We start from the raw sequence: 18,499 nt of genomic DNA, 5'->3' as shown, positions 1-18,499 counted from the left end.
GGATGTATTGTGCCACCCACATGAGTAGCCCTGTAAACATGTCTCAAACCTGCCATTGCAGTGTCTGTGTGTGCAGTTTTAAACTGTCATGTTGACCTTGCAACTGCACCCACTTGCCAGGCTCAAACCTTCCCTTTCAGTACATGTAAGACACCCCTAAGGTAGGCCCAAGGTAGCCCCATGGGTAGGGTGCAGTGGATTTTAAAGGTAGGACATATTCTGGTGTGTTTTACATGTCCTGATAGTGAAATACGGTCAAATTCAGGCCAATATTTATACTTTTTTAGCGCCGCATTTGCGCTGCTTTTCCCTTAAAAAATTACGCAATTGCAGTGCTAAAAAATATTAATGTGAGCCTCAGTTTTCACTACTGCAAGGCCTATCCCTCGCATTGGTTAACACGGAGATTGTCCCGAAATACCTTATAAATGTAATTTACCATTAGGAGCAGATTGATATATGGAGTTTGGGGTCGCTTAACTCGTAGTTTAAAAATGCATCTTTTAGTGAAGGTGTTTTTAAATTGCATGTTTGAAAATGCCACTTTTAGAAAGTGAGCATTTTCTTGCTTAACCATTCTGTCCCGCTGCCTGGCTGTGGAATACACTTCTGGATCAGGATGACAGTTGAGCTGGTTGTGAATTCACTCTAGACATTCACACAAAGTGAGCTGAGGTGTGCCCTGCATATCCTCAAGGGTTTTCCTGGGCTAGAGAGGTGGGAAGAGCTGACACGTGCACCTGATTAGGGATGTGCCTGTCCTTACGCAATACAGTCTCCAGCCACCTAGAGTGTGCCTGGGACCAGGGCAGGAAAGGCAGGGTCTTGTGCACTACAAAGACTTTCCTGTGAAGTTTGCCTACTTCAAAGGCAGAAATGAGTATAAGTTTTGAACCCAAAACCCCAGACCTTTAGAACACTTCTGGATCAAGAGGACACTCTACCAAAGAGAAGAGCTGAAGAGCTGTGAGGAGGCGTACCTTCTCTTTGCTGTGTGTGCTTTGCTGGGTTGGCCTGCAGTTGCTGCTTCTGCCTTGTAGAGGACAGAGACTAGACTTTGCTGTGTATCCTGCTTGTGAAGTTTCTCCAACAGCTTGGACTGAGCTTGCCTCTGTTAAAAAGTCTCAGGGACATCAACGACTTCCCCTGCTAGCGCCTGGGTTCTTTTGCTGAAGGCCCTGACTTGCCAAGAGATGCCCACTCCAGTTCCTGGGCCCTGAGAGTGAAGTCTGACATAAAGCAAGAAGAACCAGGCACACTGACTCCGGACGAATTTAGAACCAACAAAGCTGCCCGACTCCACCCTGCTGCCTGCACCCAAAGCTGTGGTCCGCGGGAAGTCCCATGACTGCGACCGACATCCATTGTGAGTCCTGAGTTCCATGTCACCAGCATCCATGACACCCAACCCCGCCACGCGCCTCTGGCCCTGTGATGTAACAGAGACACTGCAAAGTTGCCTCATCGCTTCTTGACCTGCTGGACTAACTGACCCCCTGGATCATAAGGAACTGACACCTCACCTCCAATGCCTCCTCACTTCTGCTGCCTCCATAAGGAATTGACACCTCACCTCCCTGGCATAGCAATAAGGAACCAATGCCTCACCTCCTGCATAGCAGTACAGAACTGATGCTGCACCAGCTCCAACAATGCCTCACTTCCCCGACTCCGTACCCCGTCTTTGATTCTGCCTCATTTCTAAGGTACTATTCCTGAGGTCCGTGCGACACCGTGACCAGAGACACACTCCCTCGCTAGTACTGTTGGGAACAACTCCATCATGACACCGTGATAGCACCAGTTGGAGCTACTGTGTTTTTAAGTACATTTATTAGGATTTAATCTTTTGAAATTAATTCCTTTGCTTGTCCATGTTGAATGTTTGTCATTTTGGTCTTCTTTTGCTTAGATAAATATTGGCTATTTTTCTAAACTGGTGTGGTGTTCATATGTAGTGTTTTCACTGTTTGTGTGTGTGTGGTAACACATACTTAACACACTGCCTCTGAGGTAAGACTGACTGTTCATGCCAAGCTACCAGGGGGATGAGCAGGGGTAATCTTAGGAGTCTGACTCCCCTACCCTGACTAGAGTGAAGGGCTCCATACTTGAATATGATGTAAACTGACTGCCTACTGGTGACCCCATTTCTAACAGTTGTCATAGGGGGTAACAAACACCAAACCCCTTGCCTAAATTGGTATTCTGTGAGATTCCATGCCACAAAAAGCCTTTCTGTGGGTTTTAATACAGAGTAATAACAAGCCAAATGTAAAATTTGCAAATACTTTATTGCGTGCTATATTGTAGTGCTAAAAGTGTAGATGCAAGGGCACATTTCACACTGAAAAACTAATGCAAAAAAGCTAAAGCACTGTAAACAGCCACTCATGTTCTGTTGTTCCCAATGCATTTTCAGAATTTATTTTTACCATGAATAGCATATTCACAGTAATTTTTACTGCAAATTGAGCAAAAATAAGCATCTGAAATGCGAAATTCCTGAAATGACATGCCACCGTAATTTAAATTTTACCCAGGCCTAATGTAAGCTTAGTACTTACTGAGTGTTCAGACAGCTGGATAATCACACAAACGGCAGGATAATCAATAAACACAGCTGAATGGAGAAGGACTTTTCCAGTGTAAGCATCCAACTTCTGCCCAATCAAAACATACACTCCTATCTGCCAACATGTGAGCGGAGTCAAATCTCTACTCTGTAGTACTCCTGAAAGTACATTTTTAGGCTAATCACATAAGGTCTATTGACATCTGTGCTGTCAAGCCAGATCTAAAAAAAAAAAACATGATAAAAAGCAAGCAGGAACGTCATTAATTACAGTTTCTAATTAGACTGTTTTGGACAGGTGATAACACTAAATAGATGAACTTGACTCTCCTCAAGGGGAGGTCATGGGTGTCCTCTCCCATAAAAGTCCCACCTCTCTGAACGTGTTCCAGCAAGTTGAAGGTGAATTTTATAAGTGCGCTGCTACCTTGAAAATATTTTGTGACTTTAAATTGTTCTAAAGATTTTCGAAAAACAAATGTGAGGTCCTGATTATTAGGATACAGCACGGCAGGATATGAGGCACTGTCTGCACAAATGTGGTTTGTCTGATATGAATTGGAAAAAAGTGTCGTTTTGCTGAGGGGCTCAAGTTTCCACCTAACATAGAATTTCTGCTTCCTTCTGTGCATTTGAGCTATTGTGCAGTCATCCTGGGCTGACACTTTGAGAGGAAATATTTGGGCCACTACTGCTCACCAACGTGGAAAACAGACCAGAAAGTTCAGTAAGTACTCTGTAAGTGGAAGTCAATTTAGATAACCATCCAAGAAAAAGCCTAGAGGCAGAATTTAATATGGTTTTAGAACAAGGGACGGCTTGTTCCGAATATCATTTACAAGGGAGCAAGTCCTGTGGCGATAACTGCCTTAATTTGTTTCGGTTTGAAGCAATGTTCAGATTTATGACTCCACCACTTAAATATGTTGTACCTCATTGTGACTGGTACTGTGTGTTCAGGTCATCAATCCTTCCAGGCCCTAGTTTCTGCCGTGGTGCGCCTCTCTTTGTGCTTGTCTTATTAATTCACATTTATCGATTCTGCTGCAAGAAAGCCGCGGAAGCAAGATGGATGCCAGTTCCTCATGCACCGTTTTAACAAATAGGACATTTTCTCAGGTTTTCATCATCTTTTGTTTATAAGTATCACACAGTTATGTGCGCACGTGATGCCCTCCATTCAAATTGTGTGGTAAGAAGATTAGCATAATAATGAGCTCTACAAATACATCAAATTGACCGGTCATTCCCTGATTGTACACACGAGTATAGACACCGAGGGTGGTTTATTGTAATCAGCGGGGAACAATTGTGAGGGAGGTCACACTGTAAGTGTGTTTTAGACAACAGCTTTGCTGTGCATGCCTGTGGGATGTGAGCTACTTGATGTTAAATTAGAAAAGCAAAGACATTGAGATGTCTAGCTAACTGTGATCAAAATGGCCGAAATGTTGGAGCCACAGAGATCAGTCTAGCATCTAACTAAACACAGTTATGGAACAGGTTTGGGCTGGACGCAGGTGCATCGGGTCCCCAACTGCTTTTAGGAGGTGACGTTCTCCATTCCTAGCCTGAAGCCCAGGAAAGAGAGGCTAAGTCCTTGCACCTGCGAGTGACCTACCACATATACAATCATCAAATGCTGTTGCATACATTTGCTAAGAGGTCTCAAGGTGCGTTTTAACCGCTTCCAGCTTTCACTGTTTTCTTCATCGTTGATGAGGGGATGAAGGAGGTAATTTTGCTTTCACTGAATAAACAAGCATTAGAAAAGCCAGTAGGTCTTTAAAGTGCAAGGGCTAAAGTATTGGCTTTTCCAATGCTTGTGTATAGAACATCAGCTAAAAAGATCTCAAACTGGCCAACTGTGCGTTATAACACATGTCATCTGAAGCGACCCAACTTTCAAATGTTTTTTTTATTTTTTTTTATGAGAATTTTTTTTTTAAGATGGCCACCGATAGGTCATGAGCACTGATGGGCCATTTTGCAACTGGTTTCATGAAAGGAAAAGCATTCTGAGACTTGCATATACATCATGATTTCACGATGGAGGAGCTGGCATCGTACCACACTATTGCCCATTTTGGCTTTTTCATTGTCACTTCAATTTACCAAAAATGCCCAGTAGTCCTTTTCTAATGATACTTAAAATTACCAAAAAGGAAGGCCCATATTTATATTTTTTTAGCGCCGCAGTTGCGTCATTTTTTGATGCAAAAGCGTCGCAAACTTGCAAAGTACAATTGTATTTTGTAAGTTTGTGCCGCTTTTGCGTATAAATATGGGCCTAAGTGTGCAAGCACTTATATAAAGGTGCAAGTGCTTGGTACTTTAAGAACAAAAATAAAATGTGCAGAAGGCAAGGATGTGGCAGCAAAAGTGAGGAGCGAACGGCTAGGAGGGTGCATGTAGATGCCGGGTCCTCATAAAGAAAAATTAAAAGCAGAGTATAAGGGAAAGGATGGGGAAATTATAAGGGAAAGGATGTGGAAATGAGTAAAGGTTAGGAGCAGTGTGGAGCTGCCAGGCCCTCACAAAGAAAAACAGCATTTGCAATGCAATATGTCTCACATATTTCAAGCAAGTTAATTGTCATCTTTTGACAACAGTGCCCACGAGTAAAAAAAAAAAAAAAAAACATGAGTGGAAACTGAGAAAAAAATGACTCAACAAAATAAAATTAAGTTAACTTTAAAAAATAAAACTTAGCAATTTTGTTTGCTCTGCTGGGCATGTTTTTGCCAGTCACAAACCTTCTGTTCGTGGGGCACTGGAAGTTAGAACAATATAGTACCTTAATCAGGTCGGGAGGGCGGTTGGACACTATTTAAGTTGAAATCAAGTAGTTCTTGATCCCTGCTCCACACAGAGGAAAGGAAATGATGCCAGACATGCCTTGATGAATTACAAGGCTGTAAAAAGAGTGCCATGCAAACCAACAAATGGTGAATGACAGGCGGACTCCAAGCCCTTTACTGAACACAACAGTGTCTCGCATGCGAGGAGCATGTGCTAGCACATGCACGTGCAGGCTCGACCATAAAAATAAAAATCGGAAATGGGAGGTTCAATGACCAACTGTGAGCAGTGTGTGGCCTGGGCAGCAGTGAACAACTGCCAGGCCTTCCCAAGTAAAATAAAAAAATTAAAATAAGAAAAATATATAATAAGGCTTGTAAGGGTGAAGGAGCAATGATTAAGATGAGGTGGGAGGAAGGCCCTGGAGGCAAGAGGGGTGATGAGCAGACCGGAGGGGGAGAACAGTGAAAGAGATGTACTCCCATAGAGCTCATGTAAGCTAAGGAAGGGTAGAAGTCATCCTGTCAATAGGACAGTGGCCGGTCACGGGAGGGAAAAGGGCAGGGCGGCGCAGCACATGGTGGGGGGGGAACAACAACAAAAAATATATAATACATTTAAAAAAACGTACCTTTCAAACCGCTCCGCTCCTCTCCTTTCCTCCACTGCAGGCACTGACTCCTAGCCTGCTCTGTGTCCAAGCCTAACACTGCTTTCATGCTACTGGCAGCATGAAAGAAGTGTTAGAATTGGAGGGAGGGCCCAGCCAGGGCGCTCTGAGGCAGAGTGAAAGTCTCTGCCTGCTGTGCGTTGCCGGGAGAGAGAGAGAGCGTAGTGCACATTTATGTTTGGCCAGCCAGAGACGGCCAGCAAAACATACGTGTGCACTGAGGGGGAGTGCCGTGAGCACTCCCCCTCAGTCCATGTCATCCTCCTTGGCACAGCCCATTTTACAAGAAACTGATAAAAAACATAGTTTATTATCGTTTTCTTGTAAAGGTTGTGCAACTGCTGCTGCTGGCAGGGGGACGACGCTTCTCCGCCATAGCGGAGGAGCCGCCCATGCAGTAGGATAGCAAAAAGCTATGCTTCGGGGGAGGGACAAACACAAGAAGAGGAAGGAAAGCCAACAAAGAAGGTACAAGCAAATGAGACTGGCAAGAAAATCAACCAACGATAAGTAGTGGCATGACCTAAACACCACTCTCTGTATTGTAATGCAGACAAAAGGTCAATGGTAACAGACAACTAATTCCATCTGTCGGCAAGACCTACTAACAGACATCAATTACTAGCAGAACTCAATCACGTCAACAATAAGAGTTTTATATGTTTTGAAAAAAAAGACACCAACTATTTATTTGATCTGTAAATACTGCATCGTTTATATTTACATAACCAGTGTAACTCATTTGTCTTAAAATGTCACTTTGAGAAATTTATAAACTCATTTACACATTTACATATATAAAACAAACACGCTTTTCTAAAAACTTAATCTAAAATATTATTCTAACCATCCTATGTTATTATATTGATTGAGTGCCGCCAAGAAGCCTGTTGCAAACTCTAATGAAGAAATATATGTAATCCATAGTTGCCTGTGAAAGGGATCAATTCCTGTTTGAGGGGTACAATATGATCGTGGTGACGCTTCATGTGACATCACTTCTTGTGACGTTTCTGTGCGTTGAGTATACTAATGACTTGTTCAGGACTTCTGCACTAACTGCGGCACATTCATAAATTACAGTAGACTGTGGGTGGAAACTTCTGAAGGCAATAACTTTTAACTAGTCCTTTTTTTTAAAAGAAAGATTATACACAAAGTAATGTTCTTGCAGCATTCGCAATCGTTATTCCATTCAATTTTCCATGCTATAGAATTTGTCACATTTTCCTGCTTCTTGAAAGACTTCATCTACAGCTTCTTTCAGCAAAGAGCTAAGGGGACGTATGTCGGGCTGTGGATCAATGCTTTCGAAGAGAGTTACAAAACAGCATTGTTGGTTGGAGAAAGGGAGACCCCACTTGTTTGCTCATTGCAAAATAGCACTTCAAACAGGTCAGCATCTGATGACTGCCTACCAGTTGTAGGATCCTAGGGTTAAACTTGTTATTAAGGAACATCAGCCACTGTTTGTTGTAGGATTAATCTATTATATACAGGGAGCTACAAATATACCAATTGGCAGCCAGCACAGAGGTAATCAATGAGGATTTATACTCTTGTCATTGAACATTAGGAGAAACAAAGCAGAATAGTTCTGGCTCTGTAATCACAACGTAAGAAACTAAGAATAAACCCATGCGATCCTATGACTAAGGATCATCCATAAAACATTGTTTTTAAGGTAAGAACATGCTGGCTTACTGTGTTGTTCTACATTGAGTGGCTATAGAATGTTGCATAAATTATCAAGTTTGTGGTTTAACAGTGTTGGGTCGACTTAGAAATTCACCCACCCTGCCAAGCTAAAGGTTATAAACTGCAGATCAGGGTAGCAGTTCACTCACGATGATCACATAACCAATACAATTTAAATTAAGTAATTTGAGGTGCACCTCTATCTCAGTGGCCCTAGTGCAAAATCTGAGTGATGCATTTTGTCAATAAGGTATATTAGCAAGCTCCAGTATGCTCTTTGTGCCAAATTCATCAGTATAAAACGGAATTTCAGTTAACCGAATGAGAGAAACAAATGGAAGCAAATACACATTAAACAGTTATAGTGACAGTGGTTCCAATAAAGAGACCACGGAGATTTGCTGATCGTCACTCTTTAAGAATGATTGCAGCTACTAATATACCTGGCAGTAGAGCCCTGTGACCTCTCAAAGGTCTACTAAGAGTAAGCTGCTGCCATCAGTTCTCACTTTGAGGTCATCTGCAACAACCAGTGGAACGGATTCCATTACGCAGGGAGTGCTAGTGTTCTCTTGTGCTAACAGAAAATATTATTCATCTCATAAAACCTTGCAATTGCTCAGTGCTACACACTATTTAATAAGTTGAGTTATGTTAGGGAGTACTTTTAGAATAGCCAAAGGATACCTGACTCTACAAGGCTTACAATGGCCTTAGCAAGTATTTGGGCAAACATAACTTATTTCATAAGAAAGAGGTAGCAAGTGGATGGAAAGTTAGGGATTAATTAAAATGCAGAGGGTGGGTGGTATTTAAGAAAATCGCAATGAAGGAGAGCCGAATAATTTACTCCTTTTGCAATAGTAGGTGGACTTACCTAGAGGACAAGTGAGGAAATTTACACAAGGCCAAGTCCATATGGAATTTTAAAATGTGAATTGACATTAGAAGTCAAAGGGGTACTATGAAAATGCAAACACTGAAAAAAGCAACATCTTGTTTGAGTATTGCTATTTTAGTTTGTTATGTAATGCTATATTGATTTGTTTAGCACACTAATCACCCAAAAGGGTGTCCAGGTGCTTGGGCAGGTTTGTAGGTTTGTGATACCCAAGGTGATTATACGAAAAGCCATGTCTTCATCTTCTTGCAGAACTAAAGAAGTGAGGAGGAGGCTCTGTTGTGTTGAGGTCCTTCCATGTTTTGGGTGTGATGTAGCGACCTCCAGTTTTGCTTTTGCGGATGCAGGGAATTTGTGTAAGTGAGAGTGAGACAGAGTGTAGATGTCTGGTGGGTTGGTGAAAGTGTATGCAGTTGTGCAGGTATTCTGGATCTGTGTTGTTTAGTGCTTCTATGTGTACATAAGAAGTTTGAACCAATTGTGCTTATAAATGGGGACAACGGGGCTGTCCATGAGGGAGTGCAGGGGCCCCGGGCACCCTCCTTCTGCCAGCCTTTGCATGGCGGTGGGACTGCCATGCAAAGGCTGCCAGAAAGGGGACTCGTAATCCAGAGGCCAGCACTGCCCTGGTGGATTGAGACCACCGGCACCGTCAGGCAGGCGGCTGACGGCAACCTGGCTGTGCCAGCAGTCGGACCGTGGTGGCTCTGCCACGGTCATAATAGGGTTGTCAGACCACCCATTTAGGCGGCAGTCCGAGCACCACCGCGAGTCTGGCAGTCCATAGACTGCCAGACTCGTAACAAGGCCCTTAGTCACTTAGGCCCATATTTATACTTTTTTAGTGCCGCATTTGCATCATTTTTTAATGCAAAAACGGCGCAAACTTGCAAAATACAATTGTATTTTGTAAGTTTGCGCCGTTTTTGCGTCAAAAAGCGGCGCAAATGCGGCGCTAAAAAAGTATAAATATGGGCCTTAGTGAGAAGAAAAATCCTCCCTCTGTGGTCTTCCAGTGAAATTGTAGCTGCGGATGTGGAACTAAAGGCCGGATACCTCAAGCAGGTTGAACCCTCTGGAGTCCCATAACAACTTGGCACTTAATTGTTTTTTAAGAGGTGAGGGGACATTTGAGTGGGACTAAGCTGAAATTCCATCTAGTGCTGTGGAACAGATACTCAGATGCTGTTTCTAGTTGATTCGGGCAGATCCCACTGAGCCTCTGGAGGAAAAGTTTCCACGCGTTTCAGAACATTCTTTTGGTGCCCTAAAACCCCACAAGTACACTTGTAATGCCTCTGAGACCTCTGGGACTAATTCGAGATTCTCAGGGTGTCAGACAGAGGCCAGCAGCAAAGTATAGTCCCAGTCCAGTTGCTACTGGTTAGCTGGGCATTTCCAGAAAAAGACCTATTTAGCTTGTTGTGTACCTGTAGTCGTGCAGGTGGTCAGTCAACTGACCCATGGAGTCCACTTCCTTGTCCTGGGTACAAATGGAAGCAGGTCCTTCTTTGATTTCAGATCATAGACAACTGGTCCAGGTGTCTTCTTCAGCCTTTCTCTTATTTTCTGCAGGTCCAGAAAGCATTCTAAGGATAGTACCTTTCAGTTCACATTTAAAATTGGCACTAACTAGTGGCTGACTCTTGTCCACTTCTGACCAATGGGGTAATGGTGTCTAAGGGAAAATCATCCTGTTTTTTCAGTAGTTGCTGTTTGCCTTACTGCAAAAACCCCCAAAATGTCTTGCGGCAGGGCAATGCCAAGATGGCCAAGGTGTTCAGCCACATTAAACTTGGGCTCAGAGACTTTTGAGGAGTATTGGAGTGCCATAGGGAACTCATTGGTGTCCTCCCACATCTAAAATCCAGTTTGAAGCACAACAAAACTAGATACAGATGCCTACTAAAAAATCAGGGCTACAGTGACCAACCAGGAGAAACACAATAATTGTTTTCTTGTCCTGTTGGAGTCTTTTTAAGAGTGCAAACGTTTTACATTTGCCTTGGAGAGAGCTGTCAGGCAAGATTTGACACTATTCTAACAATAGGATGATCACAACCCCCACCCTGAATATTTTACTGGGCTTAAAAGAGCCATACTTGCCCGTTCAGGTACAACTGTGACTCACACGGGCCTATTGTTTAGCTCCTGGGAGGAATTTCGCACCTCATTCACCGTTTATTCAGGCCAAGTCCAGGCTGACCATCTGTCACTGGCGAATGCGACGGCACAGGCGGTAAAAAGGTAACCTTCTAAAAGTTAGTTTTAATATACTACTTTTTAGACCTGTCAGCTCTTGGCATGGTTTCCCCAGTCTTTTTGTCTTCTGACTTCCTGTTTTTGATCCTATGCTGAATTTCGTTTTTGCTGGCTTTAGGACTCTGGGCCCTTTACCACAGCTGACCAGTGCTAAAGTTCAAGTCCTCTCTATCTAAATGGTATTGGTGATTGGTTTATCCATGACTGGCATATTTGATTTAATAGTAAGTCCCTAGAACAGTGAATAGTGGGTGACCAGGGCCCGTAAATCAAATGATAGTAGTGGGCCTGCAGCACTGATTGTGCCACCCACATGAGTAGCCCTGTAAACATGTCTCAGACCTGCCACTGCAGTGTCCGTGTGTGCAGTTTTTACTGCCAGTTCGACCTGGCAAGTGCACCCACTTGCCAGGCCCAAGCCTTCCCTTTTTACTAAATGTAAGTCACCCCTAAAGAAGGCCCAACACAGCCCCCTAGGCAGGGTGCAGTGTATTTAAAAGGTAGGACATGTACTGATGTTTCATATGCTCCTTTAGTGAAACACTCCTAAATTTGGTTTTCACTATTGCACAGCCGATCTCTCCCATAGGGTAGCATGGGGATTGCCTGAAATAGCTTTTTATATGTAGTTTCCCATAGAGATATGGAGTTTGGGGTCTCTAAACTCACAATTTAAAATACATATTTTGGCTGAAGTTGGTTTTTAAATTGTAAGTTTGAAAATGCCAGTTTTAGAAAGTTGACGTCTTCTTGGTTAACTGTTCTGTGCCTCTGCCTGGCCGTGGAGTACACGTCTAGGTCAGGATGGCAGTTGGACTGTTTGTGAATTCATTCTAGATAGTCACACAAAGGGAGAGGAGGTACATCCTGCATATTCTGATGGGTCATCCTGGGCTAGAGTGGTGGGGGAGCTGACACTCGCATTTGAATAGGGCTGTGTCTGTGATTACACAAATCAGTCTCCACCCCCCTGAAGTGTGTCTGAGGCCAGGGAAGTTTTTTGTGCGCTGCAAAGACTTTCCTTTGAAGTTTGTCTACTTCAAAGGCAGAAATAAAATATAAGTATGGGGCCTCTGAGACCACAACTTCAGAATCCTTCTGGACTGAAGACATTCTGCCAGGAAGAAGAGCTAGATGCCATAGGAGGGACTGCCACTCTGCCTGTTGCTTTGCAGTGCTGTGCTGGCCTGCTGCTTGCTGCTTCTTGTCCTGGGAGTGAAAGCAATGGACTTTGGTTTCTACATCCTGCTTCCAAAGGTTCTCCAAGGGCTTGTACTGAGCTTGCCTCCTGTTAGAAGTCTCGGGGACATCAAAGACTTGATCTGCCAGCACCTGGGCTCTCTTGCTTAGAGTCCTGACTCACCAATTGGTGGCAAATTCAGATCCTGGGCCATTGGGAGTGGGTTCCGGTGTAACCAAGAAGAAACCAAGTACATCGACGCCAGAGCAACTTCAGAACCTACGCCACTGTCTGACTCTGTGCCACTGCCTGCACCGGAGCTGTGGACCCTGCTGAGTGCAACAACCATGACCGATGCCATAGGCCTGATGCCGCTGCAGCACCTCTGAAGTCCTGCCACAGCATGAGTCCTAAGTGCTGTGTCCCCGATGTCTGGGACACCTGACTCCGACTCCCCCCGACATCTGTGGCCCTGTGGTGTGATTGTGACACTGCAAAGTCGACGTCTCGCATCTTCACCTGCTGGATTCATCAACCCCGCCGGATCGTAAGGAACCAACGCCTTCTTACCAACACTGCATCAGCTCCCCTGCAACCGAGAGGAGCCGATGCCTCACCTTCCCTGCCTCGCAATAAGGAACTGCCACCTCACCTCTATAGTAGCAGTAAGGAACCAACGTCGCACCGGCTCCAGTGACTTCTCACCTCCCCGACTCAATGCGAGGTCTTTGCTTCTTCATCATTTTCAAAGGTAATTGCCTTTGGTCCGGACTCCGTGGCTGGCCCGCACTCCCTTGCGAGTGGAATTGGACTGTTGGAAGCGACTCGTCAAGCCGTCCTGATAGCACAAGTTGGAGCCATTGTGTTTGTACGCGCTCTACTGAGATTTAATCTTCAAAAAAGTTTTTATCTTTGCTTGTATATATTGGATTTTTTTCTTTTTGGTCCTGTTTTACTCCGATAAATACTGCCTATTTTTCCAAACTGGTGTGAAGCACGTTTGTGGTGTTTGCACTGTGTTACTGTGTGTGTGTACAAATACTTTACACATTGCCTCTGAGATAAGCCTGACGGCTCATGCCAAGCTACCAAGTGAGTGATCAGGGGTTATCTTAGGTGTGTGACTCCCTTACCCTGACTAAAGAAAGGGTTCAAACTTGGACAGGGTGCAAACCACTGCCAACTAGAGACCCCATTTCCAACACTGTTTATTAACAAAACAGCCTTCACCATAGAATTGGATTTTTAATAATGTTTAAAAATAGTGGTGTAATTAATTTTGTAGATGGTTTTATACTTAGGACAACTAGGCCTCCCACAGCAAAAATAGCTTTTGGGCCTTGTCATTGTAGGGACATAGTAAAAGTAATGATTTAAATACCATGCACTCTGCCTTGTGGGCTACAAAGCTTACTTACTGATATTTAAAAGGTGGGGTCTTAACCTGTCAATAAGGGTTATTCTGCCAGGTCCCACTGCAGGTTTTACACTACAGCAGCTAGGCTACGCAGAGTAGGCCTTGAGCCATGTTTTCTGCACCACCGAAGTGGTTGGCACAATAGACAGTGAAGTGTACAAATGGCATTTAAATTTCCATCTGAAAGAATAATGGTCGAATGCACTCCAGTTTCTCAAACTTTTAAGGAATTATCAAAGGCAGGGATTTTGCGTGCAGAACTTGGTTTATGCACTGTCCCGCAGCACAGTCAACCTAACCATGCTCTCCGCTTACAATATGTGTAGAGATAAGGTCTAAATCTGATGTAGAAACCAATAGATTCACTCCATTGTCGTCCGCTTAGTTGCCCATTACTCCATCTGTAAAACAAGCAAAGTTATACTCCCAGCGAACTGGTAGTCAGCAAACTCTTTGTGAAACAACACAGGTAGAAACAATACTTTTAAACCTGCCGTGGAGTTAATCTACAGAAACATTACCCCAAGTTGAGCAACAAAACAGAAGAAATATGTAACCCTCTGCAGTGAATCATGCCGTGCTCACCATGCGTGCTATGTGAAAATAATGCCAAGCTCTCCTCAGACAATGCAAATAAAAGTGCTAATCACAACAAGACGAGAAAGAAAACAATATTCCATAAATAATTATTCTTCATTTGCTGTTGAATGCAGAGTACTCCTGCTGATGCACAGAATACAACTCGATTTTTCCAGGAGGCCTCCAATGTGATGTGATAAGTTACCATTATTTTAAACCTTTCAGGGTGCACCATAACCAGGCGGGATAGAATAAGATATATCTGAATGAATAGTGGTCAAATGCACTTCAATTTCTCAAAATATGTTTAGAACACTCAAAGGCAATAATTTGGCGGGCAGAACTTGGTTTATGCTGTGCCCCACAGCACAGTTAACATTCCATATACTTAGCTGGTGGGCGAGGGGTGCACCAGTCCCAAGAAGCACAGCCTGGCAACATGAGTTAGAGTTTTAGATGCATTGGACACTGGATAGCAGTATTCCAGTGTTTGAGCTAAAGATTACCAGCAGGTGAGTTCCAAAAAAAATGATTAACTGGGGGTGACAACACAAAAAGGGGTCACTTTCCAACAATGAGAATGTGCCCTTTTTTGCCATTCAGGCGGAGATAGTTTTCCTAAATCCAATGATGCACCTGACCTAACAACACGTTAGTCAAGTTCCCAGAACGGTTGAGAAAAAGCTTTGTGTCATTACCGTCCAAGTAACAACTGGCCTTGTTGGATTCCAGGATAATTGTAAGCAGTTCCTCGCAGGCACAGAATAACATTGATGACAATGCTGAGCCTCTGAAGTAGTTCCACATGTAATGTTAGTGGATCTCCACCGTTTAGTTTGATGACTATGCTTTTTAAGAGATGCAACAAACAATAACAATATTGTTATACTAGTGCTTGCCAAGTTTGCTTATCTACCAAGTAGTTCCTAATTGTCAAATGCATCCCGTATAGCTTGGAGTTCTATGAGAATTAAGGCACAGGCAATGCCTTGAACACAGGTATTGAAAGCTCTTCATTGATATTTAGAATCATTATCTCTGTGCCATGCCACGGTCTGAAGCAAGGTTCAGCATCATTTGACTCCAAGTTTTGGGGGAGCAGCGAGCATACACAGCTGCCTTGAATGTCAAATTCCCAGGCACAACCATCAAGTGCAGAGGCATAGCCAATAGCCATCATATAACCAGAGAAATCTTCAAATACCTATAAATAAGCAACCATGCAAGGCACGGCCTTAGTTGACTAGGCATAGCCTCAAATGTCACTTAGAACCTCGAATTTCCAAAAATCATCTCCAGCATAAGTGCGCAACCTCAAATGAAGAAGAACAACACAAAGTCATCATCAGACCCAGAATAATCTGTGGTTAACAAATCAAATATATCCGTAAAAAAACCAAAATTGCAAATTAAACTGGCCATTATCCTTACCACAAAACCAAAATGCACATGCCTCAGCAGTTAAAGTATTGATTACTTGTAGTATATATGAATTGCCAACAATGTCATCATAAGTTCTACAAGAACAGCCTCAGGTGCGTTGTTTGCATCATGGAAACAAAGCAATCAAGAGACGTTCACATCCTGCATTAGCTGCCTTCAAGAAAATGGGCGAATTATAAATCTGTATATTGGTCCACTGGGCCTTGCAAAATCAGGACTGCAAAGAATGTAGGATTTGATATTTTGACAGGTTATGAGTTGATACATGCATTTTCTTTCTCCTACCTTTTGACCTTCCTCCATTTCAAAGATAAAAAATTAAGAGTAAGAACAGTGACAGTATGAAGCTACATAGTTGTCTCCACCCCACCACTAGACCTGCACGTACAACCTCTTGCCTTCAGAAGATACCTTACTATTTACCTCTATCTCAAGGTCTTCTCTATCGAGGCATCTTATCCTGTGAATTTTGCATGCAATAATAATATTTCATTGCACGGTTCAGGAAAAGCATTAGTAAAATTGTGAAAAGCAAATTCACATTTTTCATTGTTCTCTAAAAACATTGGTCAATCTACATTATCCAATGATAAGGCCGTTTACACACAGATTAAAAGTTAATAGTGCACTGTAATTTTGGGGTGTTTAGGGTTTTCCTAAAACTTGTCTTTCTACACATTTTGCAGGAGGATATCACTTTGTTGAGAGGAAGGAAGACAACGACGAAAAGAGAAGAAGAAGTGGACATTGATTTAGATGACCCAGAGATAAACCATTTCCCCTTCCCCTTCCATGAACTTATGGTGTGGGCTGTCCTGATGAAGCGCCAGAAGATGGCATTATTTTTCTGGCAACATGGAGAGGAAGCCATGGCAAAAGCCCTTGTTGCCTGTAAACTATGCAAAGCCATGGCCCACGAGGCGTCGGAGAATGACATGGTGGATGATATATCGCAGGAGCTGAATTATAACTCCAGGTTTAATTGCACTCATGTATTTAAATATAGTAGCAAACTGTGTGTATTTAAATAAATATGTGTGTGTGTGTATATATATATATATATATATATATATATATATATATATATTACACAAAAAAGCACCTTTTCAGGAGTCAAAAAGAACTCACACTCCAGAGCCTGGGTATAATGTTGAAGTTTATTGGCAATGTGTTTCGATCTAAAAAAGATCTTCCTCACGGCTACTACTCACAAAGTGCCCCACCACCCTTAAAAAACATAAATAACGCCAAATACATGAAAACAATAAAAAAGACTATCGTTCAACTAAATTTCCAGTGAGATACACAAAAAAGACTGTATTCATTAATTCTATTAATTTCATAAATACAGTAATAGAATTCTAAACCATGATTTTTAATTTCCTTGTAATTCAATTTCTTAAATTTATACTACGTGAACAATATTTCTTGGTTCTGCCATTTAAAATACCCAAACAGTTTTTATATAAGTTGACATCATCTAAATTGTGTACTTCACTTATTGAAAGTCCTCCATACAATCCAGGCCAAGTGGCCTAAAAACAACTAAACACAGGGGCGAGGAAGACATACACAAAAAATATACAAGTCTAAGTGGAGCACAGTCATTTCCATCTAATAGTACAACATAATAAGTATGTCCCTGAAAGGACATAACCAATGAGGTATATCTGGCAGTTAGTAGGAGCCAATTAATCTTAACTCGCCATTACATTAAATATACAGAACGGTAATGAAGAGAGAGAAAAAAGAAAATAGAACAAAGACTCAGCCAATGTGAACAAACAATTCTTCGTCCAAATTAAGCCATCCTAGGGCCCTCCTGCTGAGGCGAATGATATATCCTGACTCCGTAATCCGAAGTTTCTGTTCCCTGTCGCCTCCTCTTGCTGTCAGCATCACCCTGTCAATGCCAAAGAAAGAAAGTATATCAGGGTCTTGAGAATGTTTCTCTCTGCGGTGCCTTGCCACTGGGTACCCTTGGTCACCATTTTTAACAGCTCTTAAATCTTAAATGATCTGAAATCCGCTTCCTTACTGAAAAGATGGTACTTCCCACATAACGCAGACCACAGGGACGAACCAGTACATAAACACAAAAATCACCAATACATGTAATGAATAAGTTGATCCTCAGCCACTTGCCATTTGGCAATATGTAAGATTTGACATTCTTGCTGCCCTCACAAACCTTACACTTGCCACATTTGAAAAAAAACATTCTGTTCTGAGAGCCAACCTCTATGTTTAGTACTCAAATAACTATGAACCAAAATATCTTTGACTGTGTTGGCTCTGCGGCAAGTGATCTGTGGATATTGTGTCACTTTCTGTTCTATTACGGGATTTGATGTAACTAAATTCCAGTGTTTTGCAATCACTTTCTTGATTTTAATAGACTCTGCATTCAATGTAGTAATCAATCTCACAAGATGATCATTCTTTCAAGTTCTCTGTACCAAGAGATCATTCCTTTCCTGTCTAGGCACTTTCTGTTTTGCAGTTTCAAGGACCTCATAGGGTACCCCCTAGCTTTAAATCTACATATCATCTTATTTTGTTCCTTTTCTAAATCCTCCTTACTGCTACAGTTTCATTTAGCCCTAAGCAGTTCTTCATAGGGCATACTCCATTTCAATTTAGTAGGATGATGGCTGCGGGCATTTAAGAAACTATTCCCTGCTTGTTCTTTTACGGAAAAGGCTAGTTTGAACCCTCTCTTTATCTATCTCAACATGCACATCCAAAAAATCCATGCTTCTCATGTACCTGAAAGACAAATTTAAATAATTCTGTGAATTTTCAATGATGTCAACATAAATATAAAAGGTTTGGGGATTTTAAATGGCAGAACCAAGAAATATTTTTCATGTAGTATAAATGTAAGTAATTGAATTATGAGGAAATTAAAAATCATGGTTTAGAATTCTATTAGCGTATTTATGAAATTAATAGAATGAATGAATTCCATC

General features: G+C 42.3%; 1 protein-coding gene across 2 annotated transcripts in view; it reads left to right on the top strand.

Moving 5' to 3' along the window:
* TRPM3 (transient receptor potential cation channel subfamily M member 3) overlaps window positions 1-18,499 on the top strand; it is a 1,350,903-nt gene that overhangs the window by 1,138,562 nt on the left and 193,842 nt on the right. For both annotated transcript variants that reach the window (XM_069228883.1, XM_069228872.1), the window contains exon 15: window positions 16,214-16,503. In XM_069228883.1, the coding sequence (XP_069084984.1) occupies window positions 16,214-16,503 (290 nt within the window). The remainder of the gene's footprint in view (window positions 1-16,213; window positions 16,504-18,499) is intronic.

This window comes from Pleurodeles waltl, chromosome 1_1 (genome assembly GCF_031143425.1).
Source record: "Pleurodeles waltl isolate 20211129_DDA chromosome 1_1, aPleWal1.hap1.20221129, whole genome shotgun sequence".
Classification (NCBI taxonomy): domain Eukaryota; kingdom Metazoa; phylum Chordata; class Amphibia; order Caudata; family Salamandridae; genus Pleurodeles; species Pleurodeles waltl.
Note: the sequence above shows the minus strand (reverse complement) of the source record. Positions and strands in the feature narration are given on the sequence as shown.